We start from the raw sequence: 24,171 nt of genomic DNA, 5'->3' as shown, positions 1-24,171 counted from the left end.
AGAAGGGAATATTGCACGAGGAAGACCAAGAGACATGTAAATAGGACTATTAAGAATGAGGTAAATCGGAGAAGGCGTCAGGGATTGAGAGAATTCACATAAAATAGAGTAAAATTGAGGCATGTAGTAAACCAATCCTAGGACATAAATACTGATGATGCAGAGATTAATTAAATTAATAAAATATAATGCAGGCTTCTGCCCAGTCATTAACAATTTTAAATGGCATTTCGGCAATAGCTTTAGAATACATGCACAGTTCATGCTTAATATCGAAGAAAAATCTTTAAACACTGTGTATCAAATTGATTTTCAGCTATGCCATCTTATCATCTATAATCCAATTTCCTCATAGTATGATGCAATGGAGTTGAGTACCAAGTCAATCATAAAAATTGGTTAACCGAAACTCATATTCTTTCACAGGATTCCTCAAGGGAAAAAATGAATTCGTGCAACAATTGTGCTAAGAAAAAAGGGCATTATATCCACATTGAATAAGCGATCGTACATTACCCTGCGAAACATTATGAAAAAAGTATTTAATCAGGTATCTGCCTTTAACAGCAGAGTATGATACTAGCAATCTCAAATTCTCGTTATGGTTTAATATCTTTTATAAATTTTAAACGTTAACCAAAATTTGTACCTTAAAATTTCAAAACAATATTACGGTGAAAACTCAAGAGTAAAATTCAATGAAAACTACTATATATTTTGGCAGAGTTTTAGTAATATAACAAAAGAGATTTGGGATTTGTAAGTAAAATTGTTCTATTCCCCAATCAAATTTCTTATTAATAGCTACGAAACTTGTACTTTTAAAAAGTATCCAATAATCAAAGCATTTACAACAAATCAATATCAATGAAAATATTTTTTAAGTCAGTTAAATCCTCCCAACATTTTTCGGCCATCATTGTGGATTCCTGGGACCCGGAGTGTGGCAGCTACTTCAGTAGATTATTGGGTGCGGCAACATAACTTCCTTTTTTCAATTCAATTTGCCTTGTAAAAAAGGAAGTTATGTTGCCGCACCCTCTGTCCATGACCGCACTTGTACATTGATCACAGAATGTGGATATTCAAATCTACATGGTAACTGGGATGATATAAGAATATGACAAAAAGCTTGGTAACGATGGTGGCTGTAAAAATTACCTTTTTAATATTAATATACATCTACAGTAATCAATTGGAAGGTCGTTTTGAAGCATAAAATCAGTATATGGTAAGTTTTCATGCTAATATATACGACAGATTTTGAATTGAGTGCTAAACTTGCACTTAACTTTCATTTATTCCTAATTTAGGAGATCTATCATGGTTTTATAAACATTAGAGGTATAAGCTACCCTTACAATGTAATGATCGCCAAAGGTTATCCTACAAAATAGACACCATATCACTGAAAGTGAAAATTTTCCTTGAATATTACTCAAATTATATTTTTACTCCCCACACATCATAGTTTTGAATTTTGTTTTTAAACATAATTACAATTCCATAATACCACAGTTTAAAGAGTCACTTTTTCGAGAGATTCATTGTAAATCAAAAATCCAACACCATGACTAAAGCTGCAAAATTAACCATGATGGTGTCTAATTTGGTGATTTTCGTGGTAACCGAATATATTTTTCGGGGATCGAGATGGTGCGGGGGCTAACGTACTGGCTTCCCACCCTGAGGGTCCGGGTTCCAACCCCGGCGGTGTTGAATATTTTTCAGAGGTATCTCGATCCCTACTTGAGGTGCTTTGTGGAGGGCACTTTGAGTGAGTACACCGTCCGTCGGATGGGACGTTAAGCTGCGGACCCCTATGCACCTTTCTTTAAGAGTAGGCTAATGCCGACGCCGGGTTTCTCTCCACCCTTCATCCATTCCTGTCCATCCCTAATAGCGCAAATGACCTCAGCTGTCGGTCGCCTCCCCTGAATACTACTACTACTACCCGAATAGATTTATTTAGGAGCAAGATTCCGAGAATAAGGTACCGAAAACTTCGGCACAAGTCTGGAGAATCTGTGAGTTGAGGGAAGAAATACGCTGAGTTCAATTTACTAAATGTCAATTACTTTGCAGAATTAATCATTTAGAATTAAAACTTGCACTTTCATATCCCTTCATGTGTCAACTGGCCTAATTTAGAACTTAAAATAAGTTAAATTATGGGAATGATATGACATAGAGGTTGATGGTATAAAAAGGTATTAGATGGATGGTATTTGCCCCACCAACCCAACAACGATAAATCCCGCACCGTGACTAGCAACAAACGCCATCCATCCCTTTCCAGCCCTTGCCTAACGTCACCCGATCCACCCTCCCATTTTGCTCTGGGCTTCAAAACTTCTAATATGTGCCTGGGAATAATGCCTCGACAAAGAAACACCATATACTCAAATAAATCCATTGGAAAAATTAAAAAATTATTATTTCAGGTCAACAGTATAACTTTTTGTTCATGGATAAAATAATTCAAATCATTCCTAAATATCATGTGTTAAGATTTTGTTTATTAACACAGGCAAATGTAAACAGTTCAAGTTTACCTCTTTACAATAGTTAAACAATGAATGTCCTATTATTTTAAAGGAGATAACTTCAGGCGTCACTTTGTGGAAACGATACATATTGAAAAAGAAAACTTGGTTTTTCCACATAAAATATTTATTCACGACCTAGGTTTCGACGCTCAGCGTCACCCGATCCACCTGAAGATGACGCTGAGCGTCGAAACCTAGGTCGTGAATAAATATTTTATGTGGAAAAACCAAGTTTTCTTTTTCAATCCTATTATTTTGTCTGCATAAGACATCACGAAATTTTGATTTACTAGCATAGATAGAAGCGTAACATTCATAGATAAAATAATAAAGTAAAAAAATCATAAGGTATGAGTATCATGAAGAAAGGTTTGCTGCGCATGAAGGAATTAACCATGGAATATGTAGTGGTGGCCGTTGCCACATATCCTTCAGTCTTAAATTTCTATCTATATGGGGATAACGGAGTAGTAGTAGTTTTGAGGGGAGGCGACCGATAGCTAAGGTCATTTGCGCCATAGGGGATGGACAGGAAAGGATGAAGGGTGGAGAGAAACCCGGCGTCGGCATTAGCCTACTATTTACGAAAGGCGCCAAGGGGTCCGTAGTTTAACGTCCCATCCGACGGACGACGTACTCACTTAAAGTGCCCTCCACAAAGCACCTCAAGTAGGGATCGAGATACCTCTGAAAAATATTCAACACCGCCGGGGTTTGAACCCTCACCCTCAGGATGGGAAGCCAGTTCGTTAGCCCCCGCACCATCTCGATCCCCCTGGAGATAACAGAGTAGCACCTAAATTCGTTATTTGAAACAAACTAATCATATTTCTTTGACGTAGTAGTTCTGAACCTCTTAGTCCCTTCGAAGTGTACGTTGGTACCTTTGTATGCAAATGCACACTCATATGGTTTTCTTACGTTACATAGAAAAATTAAACTTTGTCTAACTTTACCTAAAAAGTCTATTTTAACATTTTCTCTTCACAGGGAGACTACTATTCTCACTTCTCACGTGGTCATTTATATCCAACTACCTTTCAATAATTCCTTCAAACATTTTTTCCACTTTTGTCGAATTACCCCCTGAAATTTCCTCCCTTCGCCCACTTTATTTAAAACTTGGCTGTTAGTCTTCCTACCTGATGAAATGAGGTCTCCATTCCTCACCGTAATAACATCTCAAAAGCCCCTAACGTTCCCCCGACATCATCCTCCAAGGACCAAGTTTTAGATGCATAAACAACTTCACATTGCCCTTTCAGAGTCTTGTTAGAGACTTTAATAATCCTTCCTTTACATCATTAGTTAGCATACCTATCATCAATTCTTTTCTTCTAACAAATGCTTATTTTATCAACCTAATTTTTTTCTAATGGCCCTATTATAGCGACCCTAATCTTCCTAATCACACTACAAATGTGTGAACTACTCTACTTTGTCTTGACTCAAATTTTATCAGTTTAAAAAGACAAAGCATTAAAATAATGCTGGACGGCAACTCACTTAAAGAAAATATCGAGATGTATGTTAGAGGAATGCTCAAATTATAATTAGGTGCTTCATCAAAATATAATTAGGTGTTTCATTAGACAGCGGTAAGTGAAGATTCAGGAGTTAAAGCGCGAAGCAAATAAAATACACTAGGGATGTAGGGGGGGGGGGTGTTACAGGGGATAAGTCCTTGTAAAGATAGATTTCTAAAAGTGCTTGCACAAACTGTGAGGCGTTAGTGTCGGAGAGTTAACGGCGCCGGCTTGTGGAGGTGGGGAGAGGTTGGGAAACGGGAACATTGGAGGAGTAGATTGTGTTTCCCAAGGAGATAATTATATAGCAAGAGGAATGCCCGGAGGCGAGGGGTTAGATTAAAGGAAAGGGCGGAGACCGATAACGCCGGAGAAATCCGGTCAGGTAGACGAGGGAATAAAGCGGGTGGGACGTTAAGGCACACATCAGGTCTGAACGGAATTCAAAAATTAAAGGAGGTACACTGGATTCTAATTTACTTGAGGGAACGGAAGGTTTCGTAAATTGATTAAAATGATATCAATTTTCGTGGAAATACCAGGGAAATATTTATTCTATCTTGTTTTCGAAATCTCTTTGGTATCACGTGCAGGCGTTTTTCCTTGTGGTAGAAAACCTATACCTTGCTATAATCTTAACAAGCTGTATTTGATTTGATTATAATTATGCATATAGTATATCTTTTCAATTACTACCTAGATACCGCTGGCCTTTCATAGGACTCAAAAATGCCAAAACGATTGAATGATTTATTCTTTCCAATTTTTGAGTTTGTATTATTCACTATTTAGGTTTGTGTGTATGTGTGCATAATATATATGTAATATGTATGTAATATGTAATCAAATACAAGCTGTATTTGATTTGATTGCAATTATACATATATCTTTTCCATTACTACCTAAATACCGCTGGCCTTTCATAGGACTCAAAAATGCCAAAATGATTGAATGACTTATTCTTTCCAATTTTTGAGTTTGTATTATTCACTATTTAGGTTTGTGTGTATGTGTGCATATATGTAATATGCATGTAATATGTAATCAAATACAAGCTTCCTTTCCCTGTGCCGGTTATGGTTTCCCAGGAAGACCTGGTACCCGAAAAATCACTTTAGCTTGGGTGGAGCTGCAGGTGCCCAGAGTGCCATGCCCGGGAATCGAACCCGGGACCTTCTGGTCAGCAGTCAAACGCTCTACCCACTGGACTACCGCGACCCATATATATATATATATATATATATATATATATATATATATATATATAGTATATATATATAGATATGAATTTCCACACGGAAAATATAAGACACACGATTTGACACTTCCATGATCCGTACCTGGGACCTTTAAATGAGATATTATACCAAATGCAAACACCTAGGCATGGTGCACCCAAGAACTCATGGCAATGCCTCAGTGGTTATTGACCATGCGTGGCTAGGGTAATGGTACTCACGTTTTTTGCCAGCATTTTTCCGTAGGTCAGATGGGCTGGTACGTGGTCTGGCTTCACCTGTAGTGCCGCTTTGTACCACCTTTCCGCCTCGGTGTACTCACGCAGCAGGTAGTGCGCTTCTCCAAGCATGTTGTAAAGGCTCTGCAAAGGAACGACAAACAGGATTTGAGGTGCATAAAATAATAAAGCCACCACTGCCCAAAGATTCCATACTTCGCTATCTCTGGCTTGAGAAACGTGACGGGAGGACACAAAAAAGAGCTGCAACCTGACCAGAGTGATTGCAGGAAAAATTAAAATTCTTTCGGCAAGAATAAAAAGCACAGAAACCCCAGAAAGGATCTAATATACCTCGTGAATGCGTGAATCTCCATGAATGCATAAACTTTCTTCACAAAAATTATGAAAATTTATATTTTACACGTAGTTGAAATTATTTTTATTCATCGATTGGGTGATTTAGCTTTCCTTCAAAAAAGAGAAAATCATCTTTCATTTATCCTCAATATTATCGTGTATAAAATATTTAATTTTAATTTAAATCTAATCTAACAAATTAAGCTTGCGCCTGGAAAACCTACACTTGGGATGTTTTTTAAGAATATAAACTCTGAAACGTAAGATAAGTAAGAGAATAATTCAACATCCATTTGCATTTCAATTAACTGGGCCTCAAAATCCAATTCAATCCTCAATTTCATCACTTATTAATTATATAATACACTTTGTTGAGAGATAATAAAATAGATGGGGATCGGCTTTATCATCAAAATATTTACTTCGTAGCTAACTTGATACCAAAGAAATGACTCAGAAGGTCGATGAAAGACTGATTGTATTATATCTACTCATTTTTAATGGATGTGATGAAACAAGGCGAGTAGGGCGGACGGCTGTCGAAGAAAAAGAGTTCATCCCCCGGTGAGTCAGCTTCACTAAATCTGTGAGATTTACCGAGGACCGGATATTCTTGGGAAACCACAGGCGACAAAGGAAAATTAAGTAACTTCCTCGTGCACAGCATTCAAAATTGAATTTAATAATTAAAACTAAAATTAATGATTCAACGTATGAGACATCCCTCCAATAATTTTCTAACCTGTCAGCCATTGAATTCGATACTGTTAATAAATATTTTTCCTCTATTTCACGCTGACATCTTTGTCAAGAAGATAAATATAATCAAACTTTCAAGGTAACAACAAATATGAGCTTTTCCTGAAGCTAGATATTTCAAGTGTTCTATAAAAAAGATTATTGCACCAGTGAAAATTATCGGCATGAATAATAATTATAAATGACCTAACGAAGTGGAGGACTCGAATATACCATGCTATCTTTAACCAGTTAAACCATTTTTTTTCGAAAATCCGCTTATAAAATATTTATATTCATATAAAATTATGAAAATTTTAATAATAATTTTTATATTGAGATATGGTAACTACATGTTTTACAAGTTTATTTATTACAAAAACACTAATTATTTCTTGATACTTATGCGAGAAGAGAGTATCGGTGTCGATAGTATACTGATTTTTCAAGAACATTTCATCGCAATTACTTTAAATACACGTGTTATAACTAAACCGATATCGAATAATCGATAGAGCAGGATAAACATGTGCTAATAGTATCAGTTATTGAATCCATGAGGGTCTTTTAGTAAACAAAAATAATTTTCTGTAGCTGATAGTCAAATTACAAATGTATTTCATTCATTTATTTCCTTTAATTAAAATACCTCCTTGAATTCCATTCGGCTTGAATTTTTCGCGTTTGAAAACATAAACTTGTTGCATGAGTGCCTAACGTAGACCTTCTGGGCACGATCAAATTCGGAATGGAATAACAATTAGAATAAGAATGCCGTGAGTGGGGACAGAAAGAGACTAAAAACGAAATGCTTGAGAAAAACAGTTGTGTGGTCGGCAAATTTAAAACGCAAACTGGAAATCCTACGTAAACGAAAGTTTAACGAAAAGCTGGGGAGCGATTTCATTAGAATTTTTTTTAGATCCCAGCGTGACAATTTTTATTCACTGCTTGAACTTTTGAATGGTTTTGATAGTCGACTGAGTGTGGTCGAGACAGCGTAGGAAAGATCAGATGCTGGGGGAAAGGGGTGTAAAAGTAGACCGCCATTTGACGAGGGATGGTTGGAATGGGAAGAGGGATGAGGAGAAGAGGATGAAACGGAAGGCAAGGATGGAGAGGGAGGAGAGAAGAAGAGGAGGAAGAGTAGGAGAGGACTAAAGAGAACGTTGGAGGTAGGGGGGGGGGGGGCGGCGAATGAGGGAGTTGAAACGAAGAGGCAGTTCGGGAAGTGAGCAGGAGGGGGTGGAGTGAACTGCAATTTGTACCGCTGGATGCCACCAGGCCGCGCTCACCCCTTAATTCGACCCCTTAGTAACAATTTCACGTCAGTCGGAGGGAGTGAAGGGGTGGTGGGGGTGCAGGGGGCTCGGTGGGTGGACGAAAATCCTCTCCCACGCCCACCCCGCGGTGCGCAGTCGGTTTTGTGGACACCGGCAGGGTGTGAGAGGGGGCCGGGAGTGAGTGTAATAGGGGCGAGAGGCTACGGAGGGGGATGGCAGGGCAACGGCAGTACAACAACTGCCCACTGAACGTGCGCTCGAGAGCGGGGGAGAAAGTTTCAGAAAGGTTATGGGATACTGAAATGAAGTGGAAATATGTAATTTCCGTGAACTGTGGGGGGAGAAGTGCAAATGAAATGGCCGGCATGACGCTGCACGGTAAGGCAAGGCAAGGAGAGGGACCCACTCGGAGAGAGGGGCTAGGGAATTAAAGAAACGGAGGGGAACTGGAGGGGAATGCGAAAAAAGTGGGGATTTGGCTGCTTTGGGGGAAAGCGCGCTTCTCACGGAAAGAGTTGAAAGCTCGTAAACAAGATAAACAGAGATATCTTTTACAAATTGGGTTGCAACACTATTTTTCCATATCTGTCAATAACTGAGTCATGGCAATGAAAAAAGAGATTATTTACCTTAATTAAATCTCTTCCACATAGATTAAAGCGGTAAACAAAAAGTATCTGAAACGCTCATGCTTGAGAAGTAATTCTTTTAATTTCCCTTGACGATAGTATTAGCATTTTGACTGCGGAGGAAAATGTTGGTTTGAAAGTACTTCAATCCATTACCATTTATCAGATTTTTATATGCCTATTGCCAGCTGATTTTTCACCACATATCACATGCACCTCATACAACAGTCCATAATCTAAACGATATAGAAAGAATTATAACTAGAGAAAGAATAGGAAGAATGAAATAATGATTAAGAAACCGGTTAATATTTCATTAATTCGAGCATACAAGTAGGTGCTATGTATGGAAACAAAATTAAAAGATAACGCTATTTATTTCTTATAATCTGATAACAACTTCTCACTCCCTTTAAATTGCGGATCGAATTATCATTTAATTTAATATGTAAAAATTATCTTTTACATTAATATAATCATTCCAAAATTCGCATCATTAGTATTATAAGGCAATTATTTCGAGACTTTGTATTCATAAAACTGATTCAACTTGTAAGTGCATCTTAATTTGATTATATATAAGTCAAATCATAATAATAACCATCCGGGAGTAAGGAGAAATATTAGGACAGATAAAATGCTTGCAAAACATACGTTCGTGGGTATTATTTCAGTCTCTGGATCTCACCGCAATTCCTTTGTTCAAAGGAGCATAGATGGCTCAGTTTTCACTCAAAGTTCATCAAAAAAAGGGACGAGTAAAAGGAAAAAGGAGGTGAAACCCTTATACAAAAGAACTAGGGCGAAGTATTAGAAAATGGCGCGCGCAGCAACTATTGAGAAAGCCACCAGAATATGTGCTCAGGGCTTGAGTGTGCATGCAAGTGCGTGCTCTGGGCGGAAGATGAAATTGCATAAAACGATGGGGTGCGCAATGAAACAAGGCGAGGTTGTTTGGGGTGGAAGGCGGGAAGGGGTGGAGGGGGGGTTAGTACGGGAACTGGATTGTGATGCCCTAGGTCTAGGGAGGGAGGGAGGAGTGGGGGAGGGGAGAAATTGGCGGCGGCTGAAATGGCAAGTTGGGATGCGTCTGCAAGACACAATAAAGGCAACTGTGGCCCGACTGAAGGGGAGGCAAGAGCACGGCGGGAGGTTCAGCCATAGCCGCCGTTGGGTCGAAGATCAAAAAGAAATTCGCCAAATTTGCAGAAAATGAAGTGCTAAGCGTGCACAAAAAAGGGAGCCAACGGAGCATAAATGCTGAGGGCATGAAGGAAGAAACTGATATATGAATTTATTTGTGTGGGGAGAGAAACATTTTGAAACGGAATTTGGGGACTTTAATTTACGGGAATAATACCCTGAACATTTTTAATCTCATGCAAATTGATCACCAGTTGAATTTGCTTTTCAAACGATTTCGAAGAGCTAGGATGCCAAGTCAAATAGTCCGAACATTTAATTTTGTTCCCATTGAAAACTAAAATAAACTATAGTTGTTTCGAACTAAGCTGTGACTAACTAATTTAATGCTGCGACTTCAATTAGTGAAAATAATACATATATAATGATAAAATTACTGAGAAAATAGATTAAATGGGTGAATGATTACCTCCGATAGCTATTTAAATGTCTTTTCTCAAATCCTAGGATATAAATTATCAACTAGTGACTTCATTTCAAATATTAACTAAAGTGAGTCTTATTGAAAATTTTGGCCATCCAAAACAATTTATTCCTCTCGACATTCAGCTTCAAGAACTTCACGTCAGGAGGAAAGTTATTTACTCACCAAGTTGGCAGAGCACTAACTTCGCAGTATTTCCCAATCTAATTACTCGGGTTAGACCCCTAGAGACCGCTGAAGGGCTGCAGATGCTCTAGTTTTACTCTCCACACAGTAAATCATCATCAACTAGTTTGAAGTACTCTTCTGAACTAAAGTCTAATAAATTTGAGCACACTATTCAAACAATTTTTGTCATAAACTGACTCGTGACATGAAAATAATATCTGCAACTATGAAAAGAATTTTTTATTATTCTGATAGGGCTCTTGACGTTGATCGACGATCTTCTCCCACAGTGGCAGTTTATGAACGCATTCTAATGAGAAAAGACCGAATGTCTGGGTCCACCTTCCATTTAAATTGATTGCATTCCCACTCTAAACAATTTGAGCAACAGTCTAGCTGTGTTATAGTGAAGAAAACTGTCAAGAAGCCTCCCATAGTGTTAACTAGGCCACAGTTGAGATTTTTTTCGGCTGAAAGCACAATTTTAAGGTATTGGGTATCCTTCCACGTGTTATGTTCATCGTTTCTGCAGGTGAATTGAACATTTTAAATTTTAACGGTTCCCGCTGACTCAATACTTGATTTAAATCAATGAAATTGTATTCACATGTACATTACGCACTGATCAAACAATACAACAAAAATTATATTTTTGCGCAATAAAATATTTGTATGAAACATTAGTAAACTCTCTTTATTTAACTGCACACGTATATCCTCAGGTTCATATCTTGCACTATTCTGGCAATCGGAAGGAACGCGAAACCGGGACCCCTGACGTCCTTCATTCAAGGGTGGAACATTTTCAAACACTAAGTTTTCTCATTGACGTTTTTCTGCAAATTATAATTCTATTTAACCGGAATGTATCTTCATACCTGATGACGTGAATGATATCAGCTTCTCCCTCCGTGACAATTTCGGATGAGGATAAGGTGTGAATAGAAATGTGAATGAATCTTCTATTCCAACTAGACAAAGGACTACGTTCATGAACGATCAAATGAGCAAATAGGAGAAGGAGAACGGAAAATATAGGAAGAAAATGAGACAGGAGAATGTGTAAATTGGCAAGACAGATACCAAACAAATATGCACATAATTTAATTTTTATGACTCGACTTTCAAGATGTTAGATGATTGAGATTTATGAAATTTTAAAATTTTTAATATTAAAAAACAGGTTTAAAACCCTGGCCAAAATTTACTGTGTACAGCATCATATTAAAATAGTTAAAAAAAAACCAATTGCCCTACTCTCTAACCAATTTTCAAAAAAAAACATTCAATTCCCTTACCTAAGTGCGCACGGCAAGTTTTAGCATGCTCCATAACTTAAAAAGTTATATTTCTACATTAATTTAAATATCATTTATATGAAATAGCATCGCCAAAACAAAAGAGCAGCGGTCGTCTTCATGGCAATTAGTACATTGCCCTCAAAGCAATAATTACTGTCTCTACTAAAAAGAAAGACTCGTACTTTTCCACAGATTTTGTTATACGGTACAACGCGTTTCACCGACTTGCGGCACCTGATGCGGTGCCTGATAATGCCGCAAGTCGGTGAAACGCGTTGTACCGTATAATAAAATCTGTGGAAAAGTACGAGTCTTTCTTTTTACTATGGATATTAAATACTTCAACGAAGTGAGGCCTGAAACAATAGAATACAATAATTACTGATTTCCCCAAGGGTTTACTTGTAAGAGGCCTTCCCTCCTGTTTCACGTATTCGAAACTCACAATTACATCGAGTATGTTTGTTTGAATAGATTTAAACGGAAACTGAAATTATTTCTTAACTAAGTGCAGTAGTTTAAAAACGGCACAATCTAAATGAGAGATAATAACATATTTTGTTTCAATATACATATATATTGTTGAGGTTCCAATTCAAACTTCAAGTGCTCTCATGGTTATAATATATGTATATTGAGCATCTATTCGAATTCAATGATGTAATACAGCCAGGAATGGCATGAGGTTCAAAACGGTCGACAAAGAGAAATGGAAAGTGTTCAGTAGTTAGAAAATAAGAGGGAAGCTGGAACGGAAGGTTTGGGGCGAGAAAGGGGATATGGGAGAAGCCGTAGGGGTGGTCGGAGCAAATTAATTGGAATACGAGGGCGAGGGAGGAAGGCGAAGCGGTGAGAGCAGTGGGAGACCAAGGGAAGAAGTGTAGGAGAGTATGAGGGAGGATGGGTTGAGGCTTCTTCCAAAGGAAGAAAATGGAATGGTAAAAAAGGAGGTAATTGTGAACTCACCCAAGCCAGGGGCGAAGGATGAGAGGCGGAGTGAGCCAAGGGATTGGGAATTCATCTGTGTATGGGAATGAATATCCTCCATGAGCTAGGAGATACAAACCAAAGGGAGTAAAATGATGGGCAATACCACGTCAAACGAGGTTCAAATGTACCTATCTACTGGTATTCTCAATATTTCAGCGCTTTTGAGAAAAGAACTCCAGAGTCAACGTAAAGAATAATAAATTTTAATTTCCTTACATATTTAATCTGGATATTTGAATAAAATCAAAGAATACGGAAAACTTTCGCTTGGTGACGTGGAATAATAACCTTTTCGGAATATCAAGTGGGAATTTTTTCGGATATCCGGATGGATAATAAAAAGTAAAAAGTTGGAAAAAAAGGTTAAGAAAGAAAAGCGAGTGAGGAAAAGGAGAGAAATGCAGACTAAAAGATATTTCCCTAGCTTTTTCATTTCTTGTGAATTGCTGTGTCCAGATTTCCTCTTCAACTTACCTCGCCATCAGTTCATTAAGTAATTTTATTTACTTTGGATTTATAGGTAATAAGTCGCATTACAATCACAAAAATTCTTTCAGGCGCGTTTGGAACCACAAGTGCAAAACACATAATGTAGCAGATTTGTAAAAGGATCTACTAGAGTGAGAGCATATTTTTTAGATAATTTAGATGTGATTAATGCAAATAAAACATTATTTGTTTGGAGGTGAACCTTCTATTAATGCTATAAATTTTATTGCTGCTTTTACGCACGTGTTTGAGCACTAGCAGCGGAGAGTAAAAAGGCCTATGTTACATTGTGCAAAATTATTCGGGTGCCGATTTACTCTTATGATTAAGGTATAAGGTATAATAAAAACCCGTTCTAAGGCATTACAGTTAATACAACTAAGCCAAGAGTGTGAAGGTTGAAACAAATGAGGCTGTGTAACGAAACTTCATTCCATCTTTCACGGCGAAATACACTACAACACACATTATTTTTACACAATTATTAGTCATAAAAATACGTAAATAATTTATTCAAGATACTAAATACACCCATTGAGGCACAGTCAAATTTCCATGGAGTAATAGCTGAACTACCTCATTCTTATTTCTCAACGAGCTCCTATTTAATCAATCCTTTACTCTTTACGGAATAGAGGGAGGTTTGTAGGATGAACTGCATACTAATATTACATGTCCATGTAAATGAGATAAGGGATATCATAGAGGCACCGAAAAATCAGCATGGGTAAAATGGAGATTCAAGCTTGCGGACTAAGCACTGAAAGAAGTTGGTGTGTGAGTGATTTGACTAGAACCCGGATTTTAAAAGAGACTGAGAGAAAGGAGGAGGCTACGAAAGTGGAGAAGGTGGGGGGAAAATCGGGGAAGGAAGACTCTTATTAAGTAAAGGCCATGGGAGAATGGACCTTATGGATTAATGATATACCTTTAGTATGGCTTAAAATATTTGGAACTGGAGCGAACGAAAATTGTAATTCGTGTTCTCTTTTGAGTCTGATAAAAGGAAAGATTCACAAATTCAATAGACTAGTCATTGAAAAATTCACTTCGAAAATAATTTCTGGGAGGATTAGGAAGATAACTCCGGAGGAAAAGGAATAACAATGAAAAAGGAATAACAGTTACATAGAGTAAAAATTATCAAAGACTTAAAAAAAACCCTTTCACAAAGCATTGAATACATCTTGAATATTTTAAAAATTAGTTCAATTTTATTATCAATCATATTGCTCTTATTTGAACTAAGTCACAGTTCTAAAATGATCACGTACCAAAATTTCCTTAAAAAATTAGAAATATTCCGATTTATGATTATTAAAACTAAAACCACATAAGAAGAATGAATGGATTAAGTGCATAAGATATCGCAAAATAATTATGCAGCAAAAACTATTGAAATCATAGTTGGACCTAGAAAACGGTACCTCTTTATTTGGGTTTCTAATTTTGATAATAACATATAAAATTAATTCTCTCCCAAGAATTCGGCATCCACCTTAATATTTTATGCATAGGGCAATTCCTCTCCACTCTTTGATTTAGTCCCTGCTTATTGAACAGTTTTGGCTAATCTAAAAAAGATAGAACTTACATACTAACTAAAAGTTCCTTGAAATTAGGTGTCATCAAAGCTCCACAAATTAAAACCAAAATCAGGTACATAACAATGGCTTGTAGTTCAAGTTATACGATTGTATCTAAATCCACTATAATATGAAATAAAATTCACAAGTGATTACTTCGGTTGCACTAGACAAGCAAAAAAGGGAAAAGACCTTCGCTCCATCAATATTTGTCTACATTAGAAATAAAGTACTGTTAAAAATTGATTATTTTGCTCAATCACATTGATATCATTCAAATGTAAGTATTAATATCAATTACAGAAATAAGAGTTCCCACCGATTTGGCACGTGAATACTGACGAGGGTTTGTATTAAGGTTTTCATTCAAAAATATTCCTATTCCTCCGTTAAATTTAAGCTACATTAGAAGCTCCAACTTAATTATATGACAAAACGACGCATCAAAATTCACAAGGAAAAAGATTTTATTTTATGACTCCGTTTTCAAGTTATAGAATTTTATATCTAACAGCATCGAGGAAAAATGGAATCAGCCATTTCGAATCGACGATGGAACGACGTTTCAGAACCTTCGTCTTTCCATTCGTGACGTCTGTTCAATTATAATCGGTATTAACATCCCGCACTTCAAAATCCACAGCGGGAGGCTCGTGAGTCAGCGGATTTCAGAAACAGGTGCCAAGAGAAAATTAAACCAAAATCCACTCCGTGCACTCCGAATACATTAAAATGCTATGGAGCAAGTCAAGAATAAAAATATCTCAGATTTCCTATTCATGACTTTCTTCGATTCAATTCCTATTTTTAAACCGTTTTTGCCATTGAAGTTTTTGAATTCCTAAGGATTCACCACCGCAGCCTTCCCCTTCCCCTATGCATTCTCTATCTCTCTCTCCCCCTTTCTCTACTTCTCTCCCCCACCCTCTCCCACTCGCCCCGCCCATCGCCGCTGTTACCCCTCTTACCTCCGGGCACTTCATCCTCTGGGACGCACTTCGAAAATCCCTCTAACTTTTCGTATCCAGCATTATATCTTTTTCCCCTTTCTCACCGTTAGTAATTCCCTTACATCCTCCCTCATCTCGCATCCGGCCTTTATACCTTCGTCTCCAGTCCTCCCTCCAAAAAATTTCACTAGCTACCTCTCATTTCTTCCCCAACGACCTTTTTGCATAATTTTCGGGTCAAAAATTGTGTCGACAGTGCTTTAATACTCCAAAGTTACTAGCTAAAGATATTACCCATTAAATACACAATGGCTAATAGTAAGAGAGTGAAACCTGAGAAATAATTTTACTAGACTCTCCTTCGACGCATGAATAAAGTGGCGTTAAGTGAAATTTGTAACGAAAGAACATTTTTTTAAATTACGTAAAAAAAGGCTGTCACTGATAGCAGAACATGGCTGCTATTTACGGTCACTGTTGGGATTGCTAGAAAGTTTCCGAAAATTCCTCTAAAGGTTTTACAACATTGCAATTGGATTCCTTTGCCAAATTCTTTTTCTTACAGTATAATTTAGGCAAATTAATATTACTCGTATGACAAAATTTATAAATATCCCTCACAATATAGTAAGTATGTTTCATAATTTTGTGGCTATATTGGCTATTTGGATTTATTTAGGATACTATAAAAATATGTTTTGATAATGCATTAAATTTGGGTAGCAGTAGTCCAGAGGTGGAGCATTGGACTACTGATCGTCGAGCCCGGGTTCGATTCCCGGGCCTCTCTGGGTACCTGCAACTCCACCCAAGCTCAGTGATTTTTCGGGTACCAGATATTTCTGGGAAACTATAACCGGCATAGGGGAAAGAACTGGCCCTCCTTCCCTGATGTGTGAATTTTACACTTCGTCGGGCTCAATACTGGGTGAACCCTACCTTCATCGACCAAACTGACCTCTGGGTTGATTACTGTGATTATAGTTTTGATACATTAAATATTTACCGAAATGATCTGAACAAGTTTTCTTTACACCATGTTTTTAATATCGCCTTCAGGTTATCATTACGAAATTACATTTTATTAACAGAGTGCATACAATAAAGTTATAAATAACTGCGGAGAATGCCAGAACCACTTGTGTTACCCATAATCGTATGAAATGATGAATTCCGCGATATCTGGCCACATAATACAATATCAGCATGTAACACTGAAGAAAATCTTAAGACAAAACGCCTTCTCCCTAAGTGCTTCTTATTACTCCAAAATTTATTCCTGTCTGGTTCATGGAAGATATTCATCTACATGAATCTGTGAATAATTTTATAAAATCCTAAAATAAAGAAATAAATGCCTTAAATAAAGTTATTCGGTGCTCTAAAAAACCCGGTGGCATGTGTTCAATTATCAGAGGCTTTCATGAAAGAATTCAAAATTCCAGGTTTAACAAAGAGCAAATTTATACCGTTTAATTATATTTAAAATGTCTTCGATACCGTAATTATTGTACAATAAAATTTGGATAAAGTCTTGAAAAATATGATATTTTTTTACTCATCACTGAAATAAAATAAAATCTGATAAGTGGAAGAATTCAATCATAAATCTAAAAAACAGTCATTAAGGCTAAACCTCTTCAGAGAGAAGGCTAAATTCTCGAATACTCTAGATCGATATGCACACTGTGCATTATTTCATTCTACTCAGAGTAGACCATAAGCAAAAATTGCATTTCATATTTTTCAAATACCTACCCTGTATCATTTTATACAAAATGTGAAATAGTTGGACAAGGACCCAAAATTTGTTGTGAGAATACGGAATCGGCTGCCAATCCGAAATGAAATATCATAGGATTAACAAGATAAAATATGGGTAAGATAAATGAAATGAAATTCAAAAAGTGGGACTCAACAATTGAATAAATTACTAAGAGATCAACTTCCAAGCTCCAACAAAGAAACAACTCTATCTCCCTCGTGGAACCGAGATTTAAACCAAATGGATTGATAATTGCACACTATCGTACACTATTTATAATACATATGTTGCAATCAAGGTAGATAAATCGTTTTCGCAGGTAGAGAAAAGTATTAATTCTTCTTACAATGTTCCATGGCACCCGGGGCCCAAGTTGCTTACGTGTGTGGGATCCTTACATCAACTCTCCACAGAAAATGCATATTTTTACAGTTCATACCAAATATATTTATTTTGGCACATCAATTATATGCATATGGCATAGGGCGATAAGTCTCAAGTATGTATTGCTCACAAGTTAGACACAACAAATAACTGGGATAGCTCGAGAAAAAATCGCACGCTTGTAAATTTTATCAATTGAAGAAGCAACAGTAAAAGTAGCTTCTTAAAGCTAAATACCTAACAGGTATGCGAAGGCAATATTCAACTAAATGACAGAGGAAAAAATAATAATTGTATTTAGCTGATGTACGGTTCCAATGTAAATATAAAACACTCGCATACATTGTCCACAAGCCAGTTCAGACTCTACGCTTAGAATTGACGTAAAACGCAAGATGAATAGGAGTGAATCATTTTTCAGGCTAATCTGTAAGTAAATGGACGGGAATATTTCAGACTGAGTTGTTTTTATTTTCCTCAGAATGGTGAAATTTGTCTTGGATTGAGTAAGTATTTAAAAAATCAAAAAAACTTGACTTAGCAAACTTAGGAGAGAATTAATTACACCACCAAAGGTTTTTACGAGGAATTAAAAATGTTTCCCCCAACTCTTCTCAAGTAGTAAATCAAGTTATGCCACGGAGCACCCTCAGCAAAACGGACATAAACACGCTGCAATCGCATAACGTGGAGACATTTAAAAATGTGCTCTAAACTCATCTCCAGCACAAGAATTCGCTCTCCGAAACCGCCACCAAGGGTTTTATTTATATTCCGAGGGTGAAGCAGAGGGTAATGAAGGGAGGGAAAGAAGGGATCTCACCCTCAGACTCCCTGATGCGCACACGTCTATTTGGCTCGAGGGTCCCGGAGCACATTCGGTGATTTGGGGAGGGGGATGGAGAGTGAGAATGAGACCTTTTGTCCGCGGTTCCATCCCACACTACGCGTCTCCTACCACTCCATATACAGGAACAAAAACTGCCTCTCGATCCCGTCCCCTCGTCTCGAGCAATACCCACAGCATCTTCCCCCCCCCTTTCTTCCGTCCCACCCTGTTGACAAGCCCTCACATTTCACGTCGCCTTCGACCACCTCTCCCCTTTCCCTGGAAATATCTCTTTGTCACCTTATTTCTATCGTTCCCGCAGCGTTAATTTATATGCAGTAATCACCTATATTTATATCCAATCTCCGCCGACGACGCCTACATACACTACATCATAATCTACATACACCTATCAATTTTTCGACACGCCCTGCGAGGTGCCACAGGAGCTTGCATCAGGCTGTTGGACTTGATCCTTTAATTTTAAAATCATGAGTAAGTGTAAAATATTAGCAAGAAGCATGTCGGTGGGTAACATGGTGCTGCCAGTGACAGCTATATTCAATACTAACGATCGACCTTTTGATCGTATTTGTATGGCTTAATTGAAATCGAGATTTTTCTGCTGAGTTTACCAGCATTATAGCCTATTAAAATAATATTATAATTATTATATTCCTTTACTTCTGAAAAATATGGTTCTCTCATTGCTATCATTTCTTTACCCTGAGTCGCACGCTCAGGGTAAAGAAATAGACGCTTTCTCCAGTCTTTAGCCAAAACTGCATTCCAATCAGTCATCATTATCTAGTGTTTTATCGAGGTACATTTACAATTATTTCGTCAAATTAATCATGGACACAGTTTACTTCATCCACCCGATTACTTATCAACATGTACACTTGAATATACCCAAGACCTACCGTGCCTGCTTTTCACCTTTACTAAAAATATTCATCGTCATCCAACCTGTTTCATTTCTCCATCCTCCTCCCCAATTTCCATTCAGTATGCTATGGTTACACAACGTTGACTCTCTCTTCACTCCTCTCCACATTACTCTGTTTATGATGATCCCAAATTTATTTAAACTTAACATTTACAAATTTTATGGACACAAAAATAAGTAGCGGCATGAAAAATGAATGGTATGGCGATAAAACGTAACGAACAGCAAAATTGATTTCTGGGAACCGTGTCCCCGTTCTCTGATAAAAATAATTTTATTACGAGCATAAAAATTGATGAAAGATTTATCTGTAACTACTAAAAATTATACATTAGATATACACAAACCTGCATTTCTTATTATTTTATTGATGAATAAAGTTCACCCCGAGCTGTAACCTAAACACATTCAGTCTAGGAAGACCGGTTCCTCTCTCAGTGACAGTCAAAAGGTTTCTCACGTATATTTTTATTATGAAAATCTGACGGCGGTTATCCTTAATGCATTTCAATGGATTTGTAATTGGGGGCTCTCAAGTCATTATTCAAACACTTTCCCAACATTATAGAGCGTTCGTCGCATATTTAAAAATTATAGCACAAAGTAAAATATAGGTTCCAACATTTGGGAAAATTATTTAGAAAGAAATTCACTTACTCTAAAGGGATTGACTAATTGGAAGCCTTTTAAATTGACTCATAATGTTCAAGAATGATTTTCTCATTCTGGATTGAATATCCAAGCCATTAGGCCACTGCAAAATTCTCCTTCACCAAAATTGCAAATTTTTACTCAGTTAAATCCAAACCCATGTGCATTAAGATTATGTGGTAGGCATTAATAATTAATATTTACAGCATTTTATGCCTATTAGAAATATCTACTTGTTTCATCTTTTATGGATGATTATTAGTTTTTGGCATTGCAAATTATAATGAATGATTTTTCAATCGCAGTCGCAGGTCACGTGATTTACAATACAAATATTTTTATAGAATTTTTGCATCGCTATGGCACAATGGGTTTCTTTGGGTAGAGACGATTTGATCCACTCCAGCTGAGAGATCCACCCAAATAATTTCGTACGCATGAACAACTATACGTGGTGGTATAAATTTATAAAACTATCGCAGACGCAGTTCACTTACTTATTATGCCACGAAAGAAATTATTTCGTAAATATGCTTTAAAAAAGCTCGTGATCGCATCAATGATCGGCTGTGTTGGTCATTGCAATAACGATAATTAGAAAGCTCAGGCAGAAGAACAAAAGGAGTATGACGTTTCTCTTGAACATACTCTAGCCTGCTTAAGACCATTGATTTGTGAAATCCGGCACTCGATTTGATGCTGCACGGATTAAGCTATAAAACTAAACAAAGCTTTAAGGCTATGAAAAGGTTTTGCCGATTTCCTTCAGTCCAAGGTGAGCACTCGTAAGTATATGTTATCATAGAAGGTTCATCTTTTTTAAATTATGTAACAACAATTTCTCTTCTTAACCAGTTCTTAATTAGGCAAGTATGACAAGCATCTTCTCTTCTTTGAAGAATAGCGATCCTTAATTTCTACAAAACAGTCTTAACACACGTAAATAGCTCCTCGTGAAAACCTCATGAAATATCCTTATGTATTTAATAAAGATTTGAAGGGTGGATGATAATTTGACCTGATCCAAAATGAGATGATATTACGCGTTTTTTAGCAGTCATTGGAGACTATAGTGGCAAACGAAATACAGAACTAATGGCATCTTAGCTCACTAGCTCAAGGAAGTGAGCACTCAAGCAAGAAGGAATACTATCCAGAGTGGGTCAAACTGATGAGGAGGCCCGAAAAAAAATTAATTTAAATCGCTTCTGACCAGAAGAAGGCGGATGAAATGCATGCGAAACTATGGTCGCAACAGAAGGTCCAACGAGGAAGAAAACCCAAGAGACCTTGCTCATCGCCAATATCGCTCCGTGGAACACTCCAGCCACACATGATAATGAACCCAGAAAACTACGAAACTCAGCACATAAGGGCGAATGTTATGCCCAGAAACAGGGTAGACAAAGTTTCTGCGGTCACTATACCACACGAAATGTTTGCACAACCGAATTGACAGCAGTAGAAAAGAAAACACGGAATAGAGCCGTAAATGTTTAAATGAGGACTTGTAGTGTTTGGACGATATGTATAGCGTGCAGTGAAGTTAGATAATATCAACCGGTGGAGAGAGGCAATGTGGACATTTTTGGGTAAAGCGAAATGATTCGGTAAAATAGGGTTCATCAAATAACTAGTGTTAGTTGTGTAAACATAGAACAAAAATTTAGCAGAGAGAGTGACGAACATTGAGGGTACATGGCTGCGTAGATTTGGCCTTCCTCCAACGCTGCAGGGACACGGATACACTGCCCACCTGTGTTGAAGTGAAACACCACCTAAGAACCAAGGCAGCAAAAAGAATTTTTCGTCGCACTAGTGAGGCCTTACTTCGAGAGCGGGTGCACCACACACGCCTTGCTCTCCACCTCTGTTCAGAAGAATTGTTCGCGATTCATCTGGAGTTGGGCGACATTCTCTGCGCCTCTGATTGGGACAAAATCGAAAGAATAACTTACGACTCTTCCCGCACTGCCCAGGCGTCAACCCGGGATACCCAAATCAAGAAATTTAAAAAGCTGAACTCGAGGCAACACCCAGTTGATGGTCCTGAAAAGGGCCGTCCGTTTGTAACCTAACGAATCTGACCTTAGATGACGCTTGCACTGCGGTCCTATCCAAGGGCCCAAACTTCGCCATTGCTCCTACCGTGATACCGAGGGAGAAGATTATAACTGGGATCGAGTCGGCCATCCGAAAGCTTCCCAAGGGAGACGCTGATGAGATAAGGGAAGAAGTAGCACTCATTCTACGCAACGCTAGACCACCTAAGTCTAATATCACAACTGCCGAAAGACGAGCTCTGAGGAACCTGCAAGAAAATGAGAGCATTCTCATAATACCTGCAGACAAAGGGAATGCAACTGTGGTAATCAACAAAGAGGACTACCGGAGCAAAATTACGGAACTTCTCCAAGACGGGACGTATAAGAAACTCAAGACCGACCCGACAGCAAAAATAGAGCGAAACACCAGAGCTCTAATAAAGAAATCCCTCATTCCGATGGAAGAACAACGTGGACTATTTTCTTCGGCTCCCAAACCACCCAGATTATACGGACTGCCGAAAATACATAAGGAGGGGATACCACTCCGACCTATAGTCAGCCAGATCGATGCTCCAACATACGGACTGGCGAAATACCTGGCCCAATCTCTACAGTTCTACGTCGGAAAAACATCGTCATTCGTGAAAAACTCCGGGCATTTCATCGACATCCTGAAAAAGATCACAATGGACAGCAACGAATTATTGGTGAGCTTCGATGTTGTTTCACTGTTCACTAACATCCCGATTAAGGAATCGGTGGAGATCATCAGAGGCCTAACCACCAACGGCATTCCGGAAGACTTCCCCACACTGGTGGAGCATTGCCTCACGAATGCTTATTTTTTGTGGAACGAAGAATTCTACGAGCAGACAGAGGGTGCAGCCATGGGTTCGCCGCTGTCTCCGGTAGTGGCTAACCTGTTCATGGAGCATTTTGAAGAAAAGATCCTTAATCAGTACGAGAAAAAACCTAGGATGTGGTTAAGATATGTGGATGATACTTTCGTCATCTGGCAGCACGGCGCAACAGAACTTCAGAAATTTCTTCAATTTCTCAACTCACAACATCATTCCATCAAATTTACGATGGAAGTAGAAAAGGACAACCAACTACCTTTCCTGGACGTCTTAGTCAAAAAGAAGAGTTGTGGGAAGCTGGGACATGCTGTTTACAGAAAGAAGACGCACACCGACCGTTATCTAAACGCAACCTCTCACCACCATCCGCTCCAAAAGACATCTTTGGTGGACACACTAGTTCACAGAGCGTATGAAATCTCTGACGCCGATTCTTTGCTGACTGAAAAGAAACATCTCCTGAGAGCACTAAAACAAAACGGCTATCGGAACGATATGGTCCTAAAAAGGACCGCCAGGGAAGAAAGGCGAAGACGAGATTCTGACAAGTCAATCAAGCAGACGGAACCGGACCCAAAGGCATACGCGACTATCCCCTTCGTATCCGGAACATCCGAGAAGATAGCCAGAATCCTTAAAAAGCATGACGTGGTGACAAGATTCAACTGCACCAAGAAAATAGCGGACGCGCTCCCCGGACCGAAGGACAAAATCTCGAAAGACCTATACGAAGGGGTCTATCAAGTACCGTGTTCATGTGGGAAAGCCTACATCGGGGAAACATGCCGAGCTATGAAAGTTCGGATGAAAGAACACCTCCGGGCTACTACGAACAAACAGTTTCACCTCTCGGCCATCTCCGAGCATAAATGGAGTGAACCCGGCCATGATATTCTATTCCATGACGCTACAATCATAAGTAAAGAAAGTAGATATTACCCACGCCTAATCAGAGAAGCTATTGAGATAGCCAAAAACCCGGCGAATTTCAATAGAGATGAAGGCTACCATCTCCACAACGCGTGGAAGAGAG

The 24,171-nt window shown here is 38.2% G+C and overlaps 1 protein-coding gene across 1 annotated transcript in view; it reads right to left on the bottom strand.

Annotated features, from left to right (window-relative positions):
• LOC139698055 (protein O-mannosyl-transferase TMTC2-like) overlaps positions 1-24,171 on the bottom strand; it is a 477,430-nt gene that overhangs the window by 105,849 nt on the left and 347,410 nt on the right. The window contains exon 5 of the mRNA XM_071596920.1: positions 5,535-5,675. Coding sequence (XP_071453021.1) covers positions 5,535-5,675 — 141 coding nt within the window. The remainder of the gene's footprint in view (positions 1-5,534; positions 5,676-24,171) is intronic.

This window comes from Hetaerina americana, unplaced genomic scaffold (genome assembly GCF_022747635.1).
Source record: "Hetaerina americana unplaced genomic scaffold, ioHetAmer1.1.p SCAF_8, whole genome shotgun sequence".
Taxonomy (NCBI): Eukaryota; Metazoa; Arthropoda; class Insecta; order Odonata; family Calopterygidae; genus Hetaerina; species Hetaerina americana.
This window is presented reverse-complemented; position numbering and strand designations above follow the sequence as displayed.